This window comes from Furipterus horrens, unplaced genomic scaffold (assembly GCF_987537825.1).
Source record: "Furipterus horrens unplaced genomic scaffold, mFurHor1.1.pri manual_scaffold_6, whole genome shotgun sequence".
Taxonomy (NCBI): domain Eukaryota; kingdom Metazoa; phylum Chordata; class Mammalia; order Chiroptera; family Furipteridae; genus Furipterus; species Furipterus horrens.
In genome coordinates this window covers 108,714,161-108,732,797 of record NW_028327176.1, presented here as the reverse complement: position 1 = coordinate 108,732,797, position 18,637 = coordinate 108,714,161, and the positions used below count along the sequence as shown (strand labels likewise).

The 18,637-nt window shown below is 38.6% G+C and overlaps 1 protein-coding gene across 8 annotated transcripts in view; it reads left to right on the top strand.

The window, feature by feature from the left end:
- The window catches only part of DST (dystonin), a 435,492-nt gene that overhangs the window by 93,912 nt on the left and 322,943 nt on the right, over positions 1 to 18,637 (top strand). For 3 of the 8 annotated variants that reach the window (XM_090282624.1, XM_090282623.1, XM_090282622.1), the window contains exon 1: positions 4,401 to 4,730. The exons of 4 other annotated variants lie outside the window; for them this stretch is intronic. In XM_090282624.1, coding sequence (XP_090138750.1) covers positions 4,640 to 4,730 — 91 coding nt within the window. In that variant the 5' untranslated portion in view covers positions 4,401 to 4,639. Of the gene's footprint in view, positions 1 to 4,395; positions 4,731 to 18,637 lie in introns of those variants that run through there. One more of the 8 variants, XM_090282620.1, reaches the window with a different exon arrangement.

Here is an 18,637-nt window from a genome sequence, read left to right as displayed (position 1 = left end):
TGCAGATGTGTGTCAGGGATAATGAGATTATGTAAACTGAGGAAGACTATTAGGCAGAAAGTCAAGGGAAGTCACCGGAAGGAAGCTGGTGGAAGTAGCTTTAAGTGTAAAATCAAGGGGCGGAAGAACTTGGGCTCTAATGGCATGCAGTGGACAAGCAGATGCTGATCCTAGTAGGGCAGGGGCCATGTCTAATTTCTGGTAAAATGTTTGTTGAGTGATTTGTGGGGATAGCTATGAAGTTAGGGGTTAATCGATGCACTTAAGTTCTCAAAGTTACATACTTTTAAGATCATATTAATTGACAACAGAACACAACAAAATTAAACAACAAACAGAGTAAGCACCCCAAGTATTGAAGTGTACTACTGTGTTTGAAATAAATGTTGGTAAAATGGCTGTTTGCTATACAAATCATAATAATCATAGACTTGGGGGGCCAATCCACAAATCCCTTTTAAATTATAATGTGGCTAAAACATGAAATTCAGATACACTATGTGTTAAATTCGCCACTGAGCACCCAGTGTGAAGATCAGGGAACAGGGCATCTGAAGGAATTTGGTGCTGTGGATAGCTTGAAAACATACTGTTAAGATTTGGACTTCTAATTTTATTAGACATTTTCACACTGCCTAAAGTTCACTTCATCTCTGAAATTCATCCCTAGTAAGAGATGGGGGGAGGTTTAGAAATGGTGTGAGGGTGTCCATAGTGTCCATTATTTAGTAATAAAGAAGTTGAAAGTTCAATATTTTTGTTTTTAAGGTAAAAAATAGAGCTGAATATGAAAATGTTTAGAACCGAAAAAGACCATATGGCCTGTGGAATCCCTTAATTCACTCCTATTAGTATTTATTGAGCCCCTGGAATAAAATGAAGAAAAGCACAGAGTTCTGCCTTTAAAGAAGTCATAGTCTAATATGATAAATAGATGTGCTGTTAGACAACTATAACATGGTGGGAGAGATTAGGTGTAATGGCTGTAAGCACTATTAATAGTAAAGGAACCCAGAGAGGAGTCTAATTAACTTGGGTAGAGAAGAGGAGGCAAGCGGATTCCTGAAAAGTTTCTGAGGGTGAGTGCTTCTTGAAGTGAGATTTAAAGATCTTGATGGCATTAGGGTAAAAGGGAAAGCCATTTCAAGGAGTGGAACTACAAGAACAAAGGTAGGGAGATGTGTTTAAATGGAAACTTCTAGTAATATGTGTAGCTAAAGCATGGGGTTCAGTAGGGGGTAGCAGAAACTGTAAAGGTGCTTGTATAGCAATACTGATGAGATGGGACTAACTGCTGGAAGATCCCCCCCCCCCCCCCACTGCTGGAAGATTTTTAAACTGTGCAGTGACATAATCAGGTTTACATTTCAGAAAAGTCTTATTGGTGATGGTGTCATATGTCAGAAACTTTATATTTTTAAAAGTGCTTTTGCATTTATTATGGTTTCTTCATTTTAAAGTCTTAGATTATGATATATGTCTTTCCTATCTCTCAGAGGGGTCAAAGTGATAATAAGATAACAGAATGTAAGGAAATATCCATTGTATAAATGTGTTTTACATAAGAACAATACAGATCTGCTGTTCTTAACTACGGGATATTGTAAGTTGGGGTTTTCAGTTTTCAAGTGCCTGTAAAAGTACATAATTTGTAGTGACAATGCCATGTTAAAGTATAGATTTTTTTTGTCTCAGGTGAATTCTTTGAAGTTGGAATTGAAGGACCTAAGCAGATCAAACCCTGGACTCAGGAAACCTTGGATTTTAATTCCCCCTCTATCGCTAACCAGTTATGGTTTCATAGACAAATTACTAAATTTTCATTTTCTCTATCAAAGGGTCATAGTTGTAGTTATTAAATAAAATAATGAATACAAAACATTTTGCAACTGCCTTAGTACATGAAAGATAGATGCTCTATAAATGATAGATTACTGATGGCCAGATGCTTTTTAAAAAAAAAAATTATTTATTTATTTTTAGAGATAGGGGAAATGAGGGGAAAAGAGAGGGAGAGAAACATGGACCTGACCTGTGAGGTTGCCTCTTGCATGCCCCCCAGGTGGGGGGGGGGCTGGCCCTCAACCCAGGCATGTGCCCTGACAGAATTGAACTGGTAACCTTTCGGTTCACAGGCCAGCGTTCTTATAAGCACTTAATGTTGTTTCATTTAGGTATCCCAACAAAGCTATGAAGTAGGTACTATTATTTTCTCCATTTTTAAGTCCAGATATCTTCTGAGAGAGGGAGAGACTTCCCAAGGTTACCCAGCTAGGAAGTGATAGAGTAAGGGTCTGAATTCAGGCAGTCTTGTCTCCAGAGGCCCAGCTTTTAACTGCTGTGCTTTCGCTGCTTCCCTATGGAATATACTATTATTATCAGAAGTTTGACCCAATATTACCATTCCAAGAATGCATTGGGCCAAGGCTGTTTTTGCAGACAACTCCAAATGCTGCTTCTGTTCACTTGGCTGACTCCTTAAATGGATAGTTAAAATCATGAAGTGTATACTGATTATATTCATAAAACTGGGTACTACTGGGTGTCAGTCTCTGATGAAGACTCAGACTGTGTCCTCAATGACCCTGTCATTGTGAGGGAGACAAGAAATTTTGAGACTGTACATGTGTGGTCTGTAAATGGAATGACTCTTAGGAATCTAATTGCTAACACTTTCATTTCAAGAAGGTGTCCCATATGATGTGTTTGTTACTTCAACAACCGATGTTTACATACAAGCCTACCAAGTTGCAAGAAAACTCGAGTGATTCTAAAGGCTTAGTGGGACATGGGATCAGACTCAGATTATAAGCTAGTGATCAGAATAGAAAAGAAAGATGTGGTCTTGCTTTGATTGGAATAGGCCAGTTCCTGAGTAGAAGTAAAGCTTTCCAAATCAAACAAGTTTTCTTTCAAGAGGACGTTTTTATCTCCATCTAAGAGTTAATGGAAGGAAAATGGTCCAGATTCACAACACTGAAAAAAGAAAGAAACACAATCATCAAGGACAAAGGTCATTACATATGAAAGGATGACACAGGGAGGGAAGATGTGGGCAAGAGGTGAAGCTGTCCTAAGTCAGATGATGAACAATCAGCGAGTTTATCTAATGATAATAATAGCTAGCACTTAGAAAGCTATTTAATATAGCCACTTGACGAGGTAGGCACAGTTATACCCATTTTACTAATGAAGAGAAGCTCAGAGAGAGTAACTCACCTGTGTCAGAGTTAGTAAGGAGCCAGTATTCTGAAATATATCCATTTATATGCCTGGGAACGAGCTGGTTCCTCTAGTAGACCTTAAACTCAGCCACTTTAGTATATGATATGCCGATGTTAAATGCATTGTACCCATTTTTACTCAAGTTCGGTGGATACCAGTACTATGTGGAATGGATAATAGGTAAAGAGGAGGGAGGTGACAGAGTAAGCTTGCGGAGTTGTGAATGGGCTGCGGCTGTGGCCGTCGCGGAGGGAGCGCAGCGGCAGATTCACCGGCTGGCTCTGGGGGGCGGAAGGGAGGGACCGCAGGCTGGTCCTCTGGCTGCCGCTGGGTGGCCGGTGCGCAGGCGCAGACGCGCCCAGGCTGTCAGGGTCTGACGTGCAGGGCCACCTGCAGAGGCCATCTACCCTGCCCCTGAGATGTACCCTGGGCACAAACCCCCTTGCACTCTGCGCTGCCACAGAGTGACCTGAGTCCTTCTGTGCCATTAACTGGGTTGAAAAAAGTATTTCTCACTCTGCTCTCCACCACCCCTTCCCCGGGGACAGTCACGGGCTCCTCCATAGGGGGCTGCGCACATCGGGGGGCGAGATCTGAGGCTTTGTTTCCCAGGCACCTGTTGTGGGTCCCAAATAGAAACCTAGTCCTTGGGGATCCGGACTGGCCAGCCAGTGTCCGGGGGTGGGTGTGCTTGGCTACGCAGTCAACCCGGTGGGCGGACTGGGGGGGGGGGGAGGGGTCCTGGGGCTCGGGCTCTGCCTGGAAGGGAGGGGCCAAGCAGCGCCTGGGTCGCCGCCGAGCCAGCCGGGTGCTGACCGCCCCGCTCGCCCCCTCCTTTCCACCCTCCCCCACCGCCCTCCCTCTCTCCAGGGGTGCCGGAGAGAGTGTCTGCGGCGTGGAGGCCAGGAAATGCCGCAGATGCGCCGCGCAGCATCCCGGGTGGAGGCAGCACGCTTGTTCTCCTGCACCGCCGCAGAGGTCTCGGCCGGGCCCGGAGCAGGCGCCTAGCTCTGGGGCCAGGGTGGCGGCTGCGTTGGTCTCAGAGGGTCCTGGCGCCTGCCGCTCTCCCCGCCCGTGCCGCCGTGCTCCTGGCTCCTCCGCTGGTCGTGGTGTGGCGCTGCTGGTCACCGCCCCCAGGCTCGCCGAGATTTGCTGCTGTTGAAACCCGAGAGCGACTCTGGCTCCCCGGGAGCCGGGCAGCCCAGCACCAGCGGCCGGGCAGGGGGCCTGGGCGTTTCCTCTGCCCGCTGGGTGCCCCCCGGCTCTGCGTCTCCGGCTTCAGCGCTCTCCCCCCAGCCCGGCCACTCCTTCCGCGTTTCCAGTTCTCCAGGCTGCGTCTTGCTGACTAAGATACTGTCCCGGTTCCGAGGGGGAGAGGGGAAATTGGCCAGTCATCGCTTAGATAAACTTCGGTATGGCGGGGTACCTCTCCCCAGCCGCTTACCTGTACGTGGAGGAGCAGGAGTACCTCCAGGCCTACGAGGATGTCCTGGAGAGGTACAAAGGTATGTGGCTCCCTGCGCTTGGGCTGCGGGGCTTGGCACCGACCAGCCGGTAAACCGTTACCTTTGCTTAACCAGACCACCACTGCTTGGGCACAAGTAAACAGGTGTCGGGAACCAATCTGGGGAATGGACCCCATCTTTTTGGATGGAATTCAGTATCCCCAATGCTGGGAGTGCTGGGGGTGGGCCACAGACCAGAGGCGTCCTTGCTTGGGTGGTAGAGTGGGTGGGTGGGAAGGGCTTTGGTTTCCAAGAAACACATTGCGTTTTCTCTCCCTTGTAAAAGCTCTTAAGCACTAGGCATAATCATAATTCTTTCTGGGAGGGTGGGTACCCATTAATTCTCCATGGGATTACTAAAGTGTTGCTGCCCTCACCTGGCACGGAGATTTGGTTAGTGCTGTAGAAAAGGTTCTTGGGTTCTTAAATGAACTGTTTCACCACTGAGGGCATCACCAAGTCATTTTTCTTAAAATTATCTTATTTGAAAAAAAAGTTATTTGGTTGAGACTATATGTATTTTCTTATTTATCATTAACATTATTTCATAGTATGATGAATGTAAGACTTTAATCAGTGAGACTGTTATACATTTCAATGTAAATGCCTATCCATTGTGTTTGGGAAATTCTATGATAAACTGATAAATATTGGTATTTTAGCATTATGTTTACTTTTACTTTATGGTTAAATATAGCATTAGACAAAGTGCACCTTCTCATCTTAAGGGGTCTTTTTGTCTCAGAAAATTATTTTTCTATGTGTACAGATGATCTCCTTATTGTGGCTCCTAAAACACTCCACCCAAATGTAGCTCACAGAGCCTTAATATATTAATAGTGAATAGTAGCCTATTTCATAGGTTGAATTCAAATGGTTTTGCATCATGAATATTTGTTTTGGGTTTAAGATACTAAATTTCTGTAAATTGAATGGGGGTTATATGGTTAAAATGCACATATTAATAGTTTTCTATTAGTAGAAAGTAGAAATATAAAATCCTGAACTGAGTATTTAAATTCCAAATCTCCAAGAATCTCAAAACTCACCTGCAAATATGTTCTATCTCTGTCTAGAACAGGTACTATCACTGACATTCTTTTAATCCATGTAGAATTTTGTAAACAATACAATCAGAACTCCTTTGTGCCAAGACCCTTTTTGTGTATAATGCTGCCACTGAACAAGAGCAGTGATACATTAGGATAAAGCACATTTGTAGAATTTGTCTACATGTGTAATGTACTCATATTTACATGTGTCTTTCCATTTTAAGATCAGATTTTTTTAATCAGTTGTCTCCAGAAGTTTACTGATGAGATATAGCAATATAGATTAGTAAACCTTATCAAAGATATACACCTGTGCTTTTTAAAGTCAGAAAGAACAAAATCTGAAAGTACTAAAAAAAAATACATGTTTTACTTTTGGAAAAAAAATACCTTAATGAATTTTATTTTGTCTCATCAAGTTTGACCTCAGTTACAGTGAGTGATTTCAGGTGACTTTGAAAACTAGTGTAACTAAAATGCTGATTTGACTTGTCTGGAGGGAGCAGATATTATTTAAAAATTTTTCTTCATCTGTTTTTGGAAATATGAGTAAAAGGATACTGAAGATGTACAGGCTATTGTAGTTCTCACTACACGTCATTTTAATTATACCCTAATGATCAGTATTGCACTTAAACAGATAATTTTTCAAACATATAGTCCAAAATTTCACTGAAAAAATGAGGGTTCTTACCTTCATTTTCTTTGTGGTTTTAAAGTCAGTTTGTAGTTGGCTTTATAGATGTTCTATATTTCATTTAGTCTTGGGGGGAAAAAGTAAGAATATTGGCCAGTGTATTACATGAAAAGCTGGAGACCTGGAAAACTCATTGTTTCCTGATGTTTTGAAGCCAGTTATGATTTCCCATCAGTATCCAATACGATGACTTCACTACAGTGCTTATTATCCTGATGACTTGCTATGGGGGCTGATCTAATCAGAAAAGAATTGTAGGCTTTGAATAGGGAGTGTCAGTTTACTAAACTTTCAAAGTACAGTTGCTCATTTTCTGAAATCATGCATTGTTCAAACATTTTACATTCCCATTTGAACTTAAGAGAGGCTATTTTGATTTTTATTTCTGGCAAAGTTTCTTGGTTACAGAATGAGTTTACATGCAGCTAAAATATTATCAGGTTGCCAAGTTATCATATGCCCAGCTGTTGAATAGCGTAAATGGTAAAGTCAGCTGAAACAAACTCAAAATCTGTCTGTTGTCAGAAACGTAGAATTAGAATAATCTATAATGTTAGCATTTAGGAGTATCAGATTCAAAAGTTGAGAATTTTCGTTAGATTTAGTTCTCAGATGGCCTTGGAAGGACTTCCAACCTAAGTCTGCAGAAAAACAAGAGTAGTGAGGCCTAAGTGTTTATGGTGTGGTCTATTCTTGTATTTTGCTTTGGTCCTTTACTTCTGAGTAAAAATAGGCAACTGCTGTATTTGAATAACACAGGAAAAGCTATTTGCTATATAGATGGGCACAGTGTCTGATTCATATTCTAGTCCTTTTACCAATAAAATATATTCACAACTAGAACATTTAGGGCATCTGATTTGAAAAAACCACATTACTTCAGCTGATACCACAGTCAGGGTGAATAAAGCCATTTATTTATGAATAAAACATATTTATTATTGTTTATGCTAGAAATACTCATGTTGGTGGCTTTCTTTTATATCTATTTCTCATGGAATACAAAACATTTTTGTAGGTTATTGGGAAAGATACAACATGGTCTTTCTTTTTTTCCTTGTCAGTATAAGAAAAATAACCTATATACTGCTATTATAATGAACTATTACTTATTGTATTATTAAAATTAATTAGCTGTCACTTTAACCTATGAAATTCTGCTATTTCAGTCTGTCATTAGAAAATTTTATATTCTTAACACATCGTTACTTTAAAAAATATAATGATGTTAAGTGTGAAAAAGAGATCATTAATGTGGACCCAATACATTTTATTCTATATATTTTAGACTTAGTTTAAGAAGTCAGATTATTTTGGCACAACAAAATGGATTTCCCCCCCATTGACCTGGAAATTAGTTGTCCTCAAATAACTGTAAAACGTGTTTCATTGTAATTCTCTATGAAAGCTGAATGGCAGATGTTACTTGTCTATAATATCACTAAAAAACCTAAAAATCTCTCTTCGATTGTTTAGAAAAAAGTCAAATTTTTCTGGTTTTCACAAAACTTTCGAGTTATTCATCCTTTAGTCTCTTCTCTCAGTAGGGCTATACTATTCTTCTTATATGCATGGTGAGAAAAGGAACTGAAACTACTCCAACTGTGGTTTTCATTTTCAGTTCAGTTTTACAGCCTAGATAGGTTATAAGTAAAAATTCTGTCTTTTTACAATGTAAACCAACTCTGGTGCCAGTTTAACTGAAAGTTGGAATACAGTAGTTTTCCAGTAGTCTTCCCTTATCTATTGAGGGTACATTCCAAGAACCCCAGTGGATGCCCAAAACCACGGATAGTACTGAGCCCTATATATACTATGTTTTTTCCTGTATGTACATATATTTTATGGCTTCTCTTTGTCATAACTGAATTGCCGACATCACAATTCTTCTGCTTTGGGGCCATTATTAAGTAAAATAAAGGTGACACGAACACACGCACTGTGATACCTTGACAGCTGATCCGATAACCAAGACAGCTACTAAGTGACTCACAGGAAGGCAGTACATACGGAGGGGAGGTCCTGGAAAAACGAGGATTCGCCGCCTGTGCCAGGACAGAGTGGGACAGGAGAGACTTCATCACGTTACTTAGAATGGCACATATTTTATTTTATTTTTATTTTTTATCCTCACCTGAGGATATGAGTTTTTGTTGATTTTAGAGGGAGAGGAAGGGAGAGAGGAGAGAGAGAGAGAGAGAGAGAGAGAGAGAGAGAAAGAAAAGAACATCAATGTGAGAGAGAAACATTGATCAGTTGCCTCCCATACCTGCCCTGACCGGAGATCTAACCTGCAATCTCTTTGGTGCATGGGAAGATACTCCGACCAACTGAGCAACCTGGCCAGGATAGAATGGCCCACATTTTAAAACTTATGAATTGTTTATTTGTGGAATTCTCCATTTCATATTTTCAGACCTCAGTTGACCATGGGTAACCGAAACCATGGAAAGTGAAACCATGGATAGTGGGGGACTAATATAGTATAAAAGTCTCCAGGAATTGCTCCCCCCACCCCGTCATAAACCATACAGTTTAGCTCCATTTTTCGATTGGCTTCCAGGATTCTGCAAAAACTTGATTTCATATTTCATCTGCTCACGCTTTGCTCATGGCTTAATAGTCGGTTGTGTAATAAGTGAACTTTAACTGTGTTGCATCATGATGGTGTTATATTGTAGCTAGTTGAAACTGTATTCATCTGGGCTTTTTCTTTTCTTTGAAAAATGAAATAGGCCTAATTTGGTAATAAGTGTTAAAATTGTGTTTGGCTCTAATGGAAAACAGATGCTAATTCTGAACCAAGTAGATGTTATCTTTTTCTCAGGTTTAGACAGGCCAGGGCTGTGGAGTACCTCTATTTGCCAGTAGGACCCAGACTCCTATATTTCTGCCCAGTCACTTGTCATGTGTCATGAGGTGCTTCCATCATCACAAGATGGCTGCTTCTCTTCCACCCTTTTGCCTTAGAGTCAGATGGGAAGAAGGGAAGTAAAAGGACAAAGGAGAACAGATGCACACTAGTTAATTCAGCTTCCTTTTAAGGAGCTGTTTAAAAGTCTATTTAACAACTTTCACTTGTACCTCATTGACCCAACTGTTCCAGGGGTCACCACTATCTGCAGGGCAAGACTAGGAAAATACAGAGTTTTAGGGTTGCCCCACTTAGAGCCCTGAACAAAATTGAAGTTCTGTTTGTAAAGAATAAGGAAAGAATGGATATTGGGTCTGGCACACAAGGGGGTAAAGTGTCTGTCCTGAAATTAGAAACTTAAAGTTTGGATACATTAACACCCATAACACAATGTGTTTGATTTCACTAAAATTGGAGAGACCGTCTGAGAGCTCCTTTGAAATGTCTGAGAAATTTCAAAATGACATCATTGAATGTTTTTATAATGTTACAACATGAATTTGAAAAGTAATTTCTACCAAATAATCAGGATTTAAATTGGCCAAAGAACTTGTTCATTGCCTCACATCATAATAAATATACATCAAGTTCAGAAATGTACCCAGTTATTAGATACTGTTAGTGAATTAACCTTTGAACTCAAAATGCCATACTGATGCTCCTTCAGTTTCTTTTGTTTTGACTTAACCTTACATAGTTATCTCAGCATTTATTTAGTCAGGTACTTTTTAAAAAGCTTTATGCTTTTTAAAACTTTTTCTTTGAGCCATTGGGAAAAGCTTATTTTCTGGCTCAGTGATGATTTTAGGTAATAAATAACATGCAAGGAGAAGTGGTGAGAACAATTTCTTGTCTTACTGTTATTTTGAAGCCAGGCAAAGAAGCACTTTGTTTCTGCCTTTGGGTCACGGGTGCTCAGGAGTCTGGCTCTGTGGGGAGCTGGGGAATTTGACCAAATTATTTTTGTGAAATTGCAGATTGTAAAAACATCTGAAGCTAGAGAGGTGACAAAAAGATGGAATATCTAGGCTGTCATATGTTCCTTTCTTTTCATTCCACAACCGAGTGTAAAAATGTATGAAATGCAGTACGATTATAAGACCCTATAGGCCTGATGAATGAATTGAGTAAGAAGGTCTGTAGTTTAGAATGTGTAGTGTTTCATATCAATTAAAAAGAAACTCAGATGCTTCAGTTACATGGAACACACACACATGTATATATACAATAATTCTCTTGGCAATGACTACTGCCATTTACCAATATGGAAACTGAGGATTAGAGAGATGAATTTTCCTGAATTAATACAGCTGTAAGTGGTAGCAATGGCATTTGAACAAGTGCATTTTTTGACATAAACTATATATTTTGAGTTTCATTACATTGACTTGGTAATGTTACAACAGTAGTTTTTATGAAAAAATTTTTATTAGGATTATGATTTTGATTACTAGAGTTTTCTGAGATGTGTCAAATGGATGCATGAAATCAAAGTTAATAGTTTAAAAATTTATAGAGATTTATGTCAATTCAGATATTAGACAGACTTGGGATCTTGAACTGTTGTATCTTAACTGGATTATAAATTTTAATAAGCTACCCATGAAAGGAAAATGAAATTTTAACATGAGCATTTCCAGCGTGTACATAGGTTGAGGAGATTTTGAAAAGAATTAATTTTATAAATGTCACCAGTGAATGTGGCCGCTTTGATACATGCCTGAAATGTTTCCAGGAAAGAATTGTCAAAAGGATTTGACAAAGTCCTGCCTTTTCTCTAGTGGGTGAAAATATTTTCCAGTGAATCCTGGTATTAAAGACATACAAAGATACTATTGTTCCAGTGAATTAAAAGTGCCCCTAATTCAGTGTTACAATTTTCCATGTCAGCCATGCCAGTGTGACAATTTGTATTCTTGATTTTGGGGATGAAATAATACTGTATGGTGGCTTATTTTTATTCCACCCTTATTAAGCCAGTGAGTTAGATGTGGCAGGTGTGCCTCACCGTCTACCTCACTGGGTTAATAAAGGTAGGATAAAATAGTGCATATGAAGTATTTTGAGCAGTACAGATTATACAGGCAGTCAATGAATGAGACAGACCTAAGAACTCAGGTCCTCTGTCTTCTCTTGGCTGGAAGCCTTTAAAAAGATTAATACACTAATTTTTAGAGCAATTTTATGATTACAGAAAAATTAGGCAGAAAATACTCCATCCTTTCCGCCTTGCATTTTCCTCTTGATATTTTGGACTGGAGTGGTACATTTGTTATGATTGATGAGTGAATATTGATAGATTATTATTAGCTAAGATCCGTAGTTTACATTAGGGTTCACTGTGTTGTATAGTTCTAGATTTGACAAATGCATATTATGTGTGTACTATTATGGTATCATACATAATAGTTTCACCACTCTGTATTCTACCTTTCATACCCCTACCCCCAATCTCTGGCAACTAGTGATTTTTTTATTGTCTCTATAGTTGTGGCTTTTCCAGAATGTCATAGTTGCAATCATACAATCTGTAGCATTTTCATACTGGCTTTTTTTTTTTCATGTGGTAATATGCATTTGAGTTACCTCCATGTTTTTCCATGGCTTGATAGTTCATTTATTTTTGTTGTTGAATAATATTTCATTGTCCGGATGTACCACAGTTTACCACTCGCTTATTGAAGGACATCTTGATGCTTCAGTTTCTGTCAACTATGAATAAAGCTGCTATACACGTTTGTGTGCAGGTTTTTGTGTGGACATAAGTTTCCAGCTCATTTGGGTGAATACCTAGGAGTATGACTGCTGGGTCATATGGTAAGGTTGTGTTTACCTTGTAATAAACTGCTGAGCCGTCCCCTAAAGTGGAGGTACCATTTTTCATTTCCACCAGCAACGAATGAAAGTTCTTGTTGCCCCACATCCTTACCAGCATTTGGTTTTGTCCTTGTTTTTTAATTTAAATATTTTATTGTTTATGTTATTACAGTTGTCTCAGTTTTGCCCCTTTCCCCCTTCCACCCAGTCTACTGCCCATTCCCATAGTCAGTCCCCACACAGTTGTCCCTGTCCATGGGCCATTCATATATGTTCTCTGACAAATCCCTTCTCCTTCTTTCAGCCGGCCCCTACCTCCCCCCTTCCTTCTTACATCTATCAGTCTGTTCCATGTTTCTATGCCTCTGGTTCTAATTTGCTAGTTAGTTTAGTTTGTTGATTATATTCCACTTATAAGTGAGATCATCTGGTATTTGTTTTGCACCAACTGGCTTATTTCAGTTAGCATAATAGTCTCCATTTCCATCAATGCTGTTGCAGAAGGTAAGAGTTCCTTCATTCTTTCTCCTGTGTAGTATTCCATTGTGTAAATGTACCACAGTTTTTTTATCTACTCATTTACTGATGGGCACTTAGGCAAGTTTCCAGCACTTGGCTATTGTAAGTGATGCTGATATGAACATAGGAGTGCATGGGTTCTTTGAATTGTTATTTTTGAATTCTTAGGATATATTTCCAGCAGTGGAAATGCTGGGTCAAAAGGCAGTTCCATTTTTAATTTTTTGAGGAAATTCCATACTGCTTTTCACAGTGGCTGCACCAATCTGCATTCCCACCAGCAGTGCACTAGGGTTCCCTTTTCTTCACATCATCATCAGCACTTGTTGTTTGTTGATTTGTTAATGTTGGTCATTCTGACTAGTGTGAGGTGGTACACACTATCTCATTGTGGTTTTAATTTGCATCTCTCTGATGGCTAGTGATATTGAGCACTTTTTCATATGTCAATGGGCCCTCTGTATGTCCTCCTTGGATTTTAGCCATTCTGATAGGTGTGTAGTGGTAGTGAATTACTTTGCAATTTCCTAATGATATGTAATGTGGAATGTCTTTTCATATGCTTATTTGCCCAATTTGTATAGTACCTCATTTAGATGTCTGTTCAGATCTTTTGCCCACTTTTTAATTGGGTTGTTCGTTTTCTTATTTGTTGGGGACTGTTATTTTAGATAACAGTCCTTTATGAGATATGTGTTTTGTAAATGGTTATTCACTTTTTATACTGTTACCTCCTTTTGACACTTTTTAACCATTGCATATTATAGATATTATTTAAATAAACGAGGCCCTAATAATTTCCTTTCATATGGTCACATTGTTCTTAAGTACTATTTTGTTTTGGGTGTACACATTGTACATACTTCATAGAATTGCATGTGGTGTCTCAGAGTTCAGCAATCTAACAGTTTGCTTTAGTGTATCTGCATATGCTGCTGTAATCAGGTATCCAGTTAGTTGGCTAGCAGCTATGCTTTGACACTTGAGTCTAAAATTAGTTGAACTGTTCTATTTTAGGGATAGACTGAAATTAGTAGTCCACGTCCTACAAAACATATGAAAGTTAAACTCTTAGAATATTGAGTTACTTCTTTTAAAATGTAATCAGAAGTAGGGTTATGGAGAAAGTAGTTTGTTTCAGTTTTTCAGAAAGTTTTTGTTATGGTGATTTGATTACGGCTTGAGTGTAATGCTGTATGTACATTGTACCTAAGAACACAAAGTTTTAGTGTTGCTCCTTAGAGTCAAGACCTTGCTTTTACATGACTGATTGTGTTGGAGGTTTGAAACCATATGGGTTAAGAGGTTGAGCAAGACTACCTGAATTTTCTTTTAGAAAATTTTAGAGGAGTCACAGTCCATAAATATTTGAGTGCTGGAACACCATTGACTGCCTTTGCTAGGAAAAACAGTGACTGATTAAAGGTTTGTGCTTTTTGTGATAACTTTATATAACAGAAACTAGAGAATGTTGAAAATTCTTACTAGATAAACAGCCGAATGACTGAAATTTAGAGTTTAATTTTGCATGTACTGTGAATTTTATATTCTCTTTAAATGAGGGCTTATGGTTATGAAAGCATTTATAGTGTTATTTGAATGTATCCTTCAAGCGATCTCAGAAATTATAACAATTTAGCTACTACAGATAATCCACAGTCTTTATACTTTGAAAATTTGTGGAGGGCCTATAGAAGTATTGAAAAATTCTAAGTTACAGAAAACAAAATGCAAGGATACATTACTTTTCTTGTGGAAAAACAGACATGTATTTAATCTGCATGCTTTTTCATTTAGAAAATTATATAGAAATTTGAATTTGTGCTTCAGTACAATTAAAATGATAAAATAAACAGAATGGAATATTTCTGTAATTAGCATTTCCTTGAAACATTCCAGCAGCATTGTTCCTAACCTCATATTTCTCATAATTTCAATGAGAAATTGATTACATGCTTCAAGTGAACACATTACCATGTAATATGCATTTCCCCCTCAGCCTCTGTCACATTTTGTACTCAATATTTCCCTAGAAAATCTGGGAAGAGTCAGGAGAAATGGGTCCTCACCAAATTGGAATATGTGGTTTATTCTAAATAGTTATTGATCCTATACTTTAAAAATGTGCAAAGGCACTAGGGCCTACGGAAAGAAGAGGAACGCAGGGCTATAGCACTGCAGCCTCCCAAAGGCACAATTGGTGAAGAAGGCGGACCAGTTCCACTTACTGTGAGTGCTACACAAGAGGAGTAACCTGAGCATCCGAGAGTTTCACGAGCAGGGTTGGCATTTGAAGGGTGACAGAATTTCACTTGTGGGGAGAAGGCTTGGTGGTGTTTGTGTGGGAGTGGGTGGTGGGTGCTAGGGTTTTCTCAACGTTAGCATTTCATCTGGACAATCTCACTTTGCATTTTACTCTTTGTATTCATTGTAGGAAAAGTATTAGCCTAATGATTTAATGAATGCTTTAATGTAAACCAGAGAAATTTCATTTATAGGTAATCAGGACTCAGTTGAAGATTTTATCCCCTCTTTTGAAGAGCTCTGCTAATACCATAAATATATTGTAAAGTCTTAGGGTTTAGTAGTGAGAAATAACTTCTAGCCATGGCTCAGCAAATGTAAAGATTGAATGAGATACTCTTAACATGGTGTAGGAAACTCTGAATTAGATTGATGGTTATAATAATAATAGCACTGTACATACTTATATTTTTACATAAGTGATGTAATTTGATTCTAGACCAACTCTCTGAGCCAAATAATATAAGACCCAAATTTATAGCTGAGGAAACCAGGCTTCCTTGATTATATTAACTGGGTGCTGACTGGAAACTACTATAGAGAATTGTGGCCCTTTATATGCATTCAAAGTTATTAAAAGTATAGATTAAGTAACGTATGTGTGAGAGGTGAATAGTCTCACTTTAATAGGCATTGAATATGTTCTGGAGTTACTGGTAGAGGTGCATATTTAGGAAGGAGAGAAGTATGGTTTTACTTAAATTGTTTAATGTGGTTTTGGGCTATCTGTAATCTATAAATTTTAGTGAAAAATTCTGTTGCTGGCTGTTGAAGATTTAGTTACTTGAGGGAAAAACTCCAACCACTGGTAATTGAAGTAGATCTTAAAATGATAGGGTTTTAAAATTTAGACAATTATCCCATTGACTAAAGATGTTGTTTCTGTATTACTCAGTGGAAAAGGAGGAACTATGTAAGTGCTTGGTGGAATGTGGGAAGAAAAATCTGTATCATAAACTTGCTAATCTTTTCAAAAAATAAATGTACAAGATATGAATAAAAATCTAGTTTCATTAGTGAAATATGTGAATTAATATTCTGGCATATTTCCTTTTCCTTTTTCATTTATCTTTTTACCCCTAATGTATAACATTTAAAAATTTGAGCCACTGTGTATAAAGTTCTGTATTCTGCTTATTCACTATATATCATGGCATTTTCTAATTTTATTAAATATTATTTAAAACACTTTTAATGACTAATACATGTATTCTATTATGTAGTGATGATAAACAATATCATGAAACCATTTAAACAGCATTTTATCCTGATGGGCTTTGGTTAATATTATTACACTGGTATCTTTAAGTCTAATTAGAAAATTCAGAAATATAAGTTTTCAAGAAAAGAAAGTAATCATATGGATTATATAAGCTACTTAACAATGAACTGTTTATAAGATATTGCCTAATTCCTGATCAAATAGATTATTGAGTTTATATCCAATTTAAGTATTCTAATCACTCTTGAATTCTAGAATTCCAACATTAAAGGAAATAATGACTAATAGTTAGGAGGTCTGGTTTTCATACCTGGCTCTTAACACTAGCTGGAATGACAACTAGCTAATGTTGGATGGCTTATAAATTAAAATGGATGCTTGCCAAGTTTCCTCATCATTATATAATACTTTATTAATGAAGTAATTAATCATTTATTCATTTAGAAAACGCTTATTGAGTTGTTTGTTAGCTAGTGTGTTAGATACTTAGGGTAATACACATAAGAAAGTTAGTGGTCTTTTATGTTTTTTTGAGTTGTGAATCGTCGGCAGCCGTCCGTCTCGAGAGACGATGGTGTAGCTTCTTAAGAGTCTATCTGCACCACCGAGAATGGCTGTGCGGTATCTGTCTCCTCCCGTGTTGAATCGACATCTTACGATGACGCTGGAGTGTCCTCTCCAGTGAAGCTGAAGCTACAGAGCCTGGGCAGGGTGATATGGAGGGTCTGCTGTTGCCCATGCAGCAGACCCCCCCTCTCTTCGCAGCTGAAGGGTCCAAGGGAAAGACGGAGTCAATACAGCTTGGCTTCAGGTGCGCCGCAGGAGTTGCCGGTGTTGACTACAACGTCAAACCGCTAACTTAGGGACTCCGGCTCCGGATTTTCTGTCGGGGTTTACTCCCTTAGCCTTTCCCCTGAAGAGGTATGCCGCAAGGCAGCGGAGGTTTTTTGGAGTCAGAGTTTTCCTTCTCTGATGAGTTGTGAATACATCACTTTATACTGATAAACCTGTCCATTTATCCTTGACACAACTTTTTGACATACTTTTCATTTATTATTTATGATATACACTTCATTTTTCATTTTTGAAATATCATTTGTGGGTGTTATTTATTTTTCAGAAAGTATTATTGATTTCTTTTGAACACCTTTAAAGAATGTCTTTGGAGCTTTTGATATAGGCTGTAATCATTGGTTGTATTTGTATTTTTTTTAAATGTGTTTTATTGATTACAGTGTTACATTTGTTCCAATTTCCCTTCCCTCTGCTCCCCTCCACCCGGTGGCACCCCTCCCTCCCCTTGTCCCCCCTTTTTAGTCCATGTCCATTGGTTGTGCATATAGTTCTTCTCAACCTCTCTCTGTCTATTCCATTCCCTCCTACGATGTTTCTTAATTCCTATACCATCTCCCTCCCTGTTCCCCTTCCCCTTCCCTGCTGACCTCCCCCCAATATGCTCCCCATACCTATAGTTCTTTTTCCACTCTCATTGCCTATTTACTTTGTCTTTGTTTCAGTTCCCTAGCTTCTGTTGTTGTTTCTTGTGATGCAGTTTTCATTTTAGTGTTCATAGTTTTGATCCTCCTTTTTCTAAACCAGTCCCTTTAACATCTCATGTAACAGTGGTTTGGATCTAATGAACTCCTTCAGTTTTATTTTGTCCTGGAAACACTTTCTCTGCCCTTCTATTCTGAATGACAGCTTCGCTGGATAAAGTATTCGTGGTTGTAGGTTTTGGATTTTCATTACTTTGAATATTTCTTGCCAGTCCCTTCTTGCCTGCAGGGTCTCCCTTGAGAAGTCAGCTGATAGTCTAATTGGGACCCCTTTGTACATGATTCTTTTCTTCTCTCTTGCTGCTTTTAAGATTCTCTTGTTATCTTTAACTTTTGACATTTTGATTATAATGTGTCTTGGAGTGGTTCTCCCTGGGTCCAGTTGTTTTGGAACTCTCTGTGCTTCCTGGACCTGTAAGTCTATTCCTTCCCCAAGTCTGGGAAGTTCTGCTTTATTATATTTTCACTTAATTTTTCAATTTCTAGTTCTTCTTCTTCGCCCTCTGGCAATCCGATCATCTATATGTTGGATCTCTTATAGCTGTCCCAGAGGTTTCTGATCCTCTCATCATTTTCCTTGCTTCCCGTTTCCTCTCTCTGCACTGGTTGACTGTTTGTTCCTTCTCTATGTTCTGGTTTGTTGATTTGAACTCTGGATTTTATTTCCTCACCATCTGTCTCGTATGAGGTTTTGTTCCTTTCAGTATGAGTGTTTTTCAATTCTTTCTCATCTTTATCCAGATCTTTTGTTAATTCTGTAAGCCACCTGATAACAATGGCCCTGAACTGAGCCTCTGATAGGTTTCTTATTTGTTCATCTGGCAGG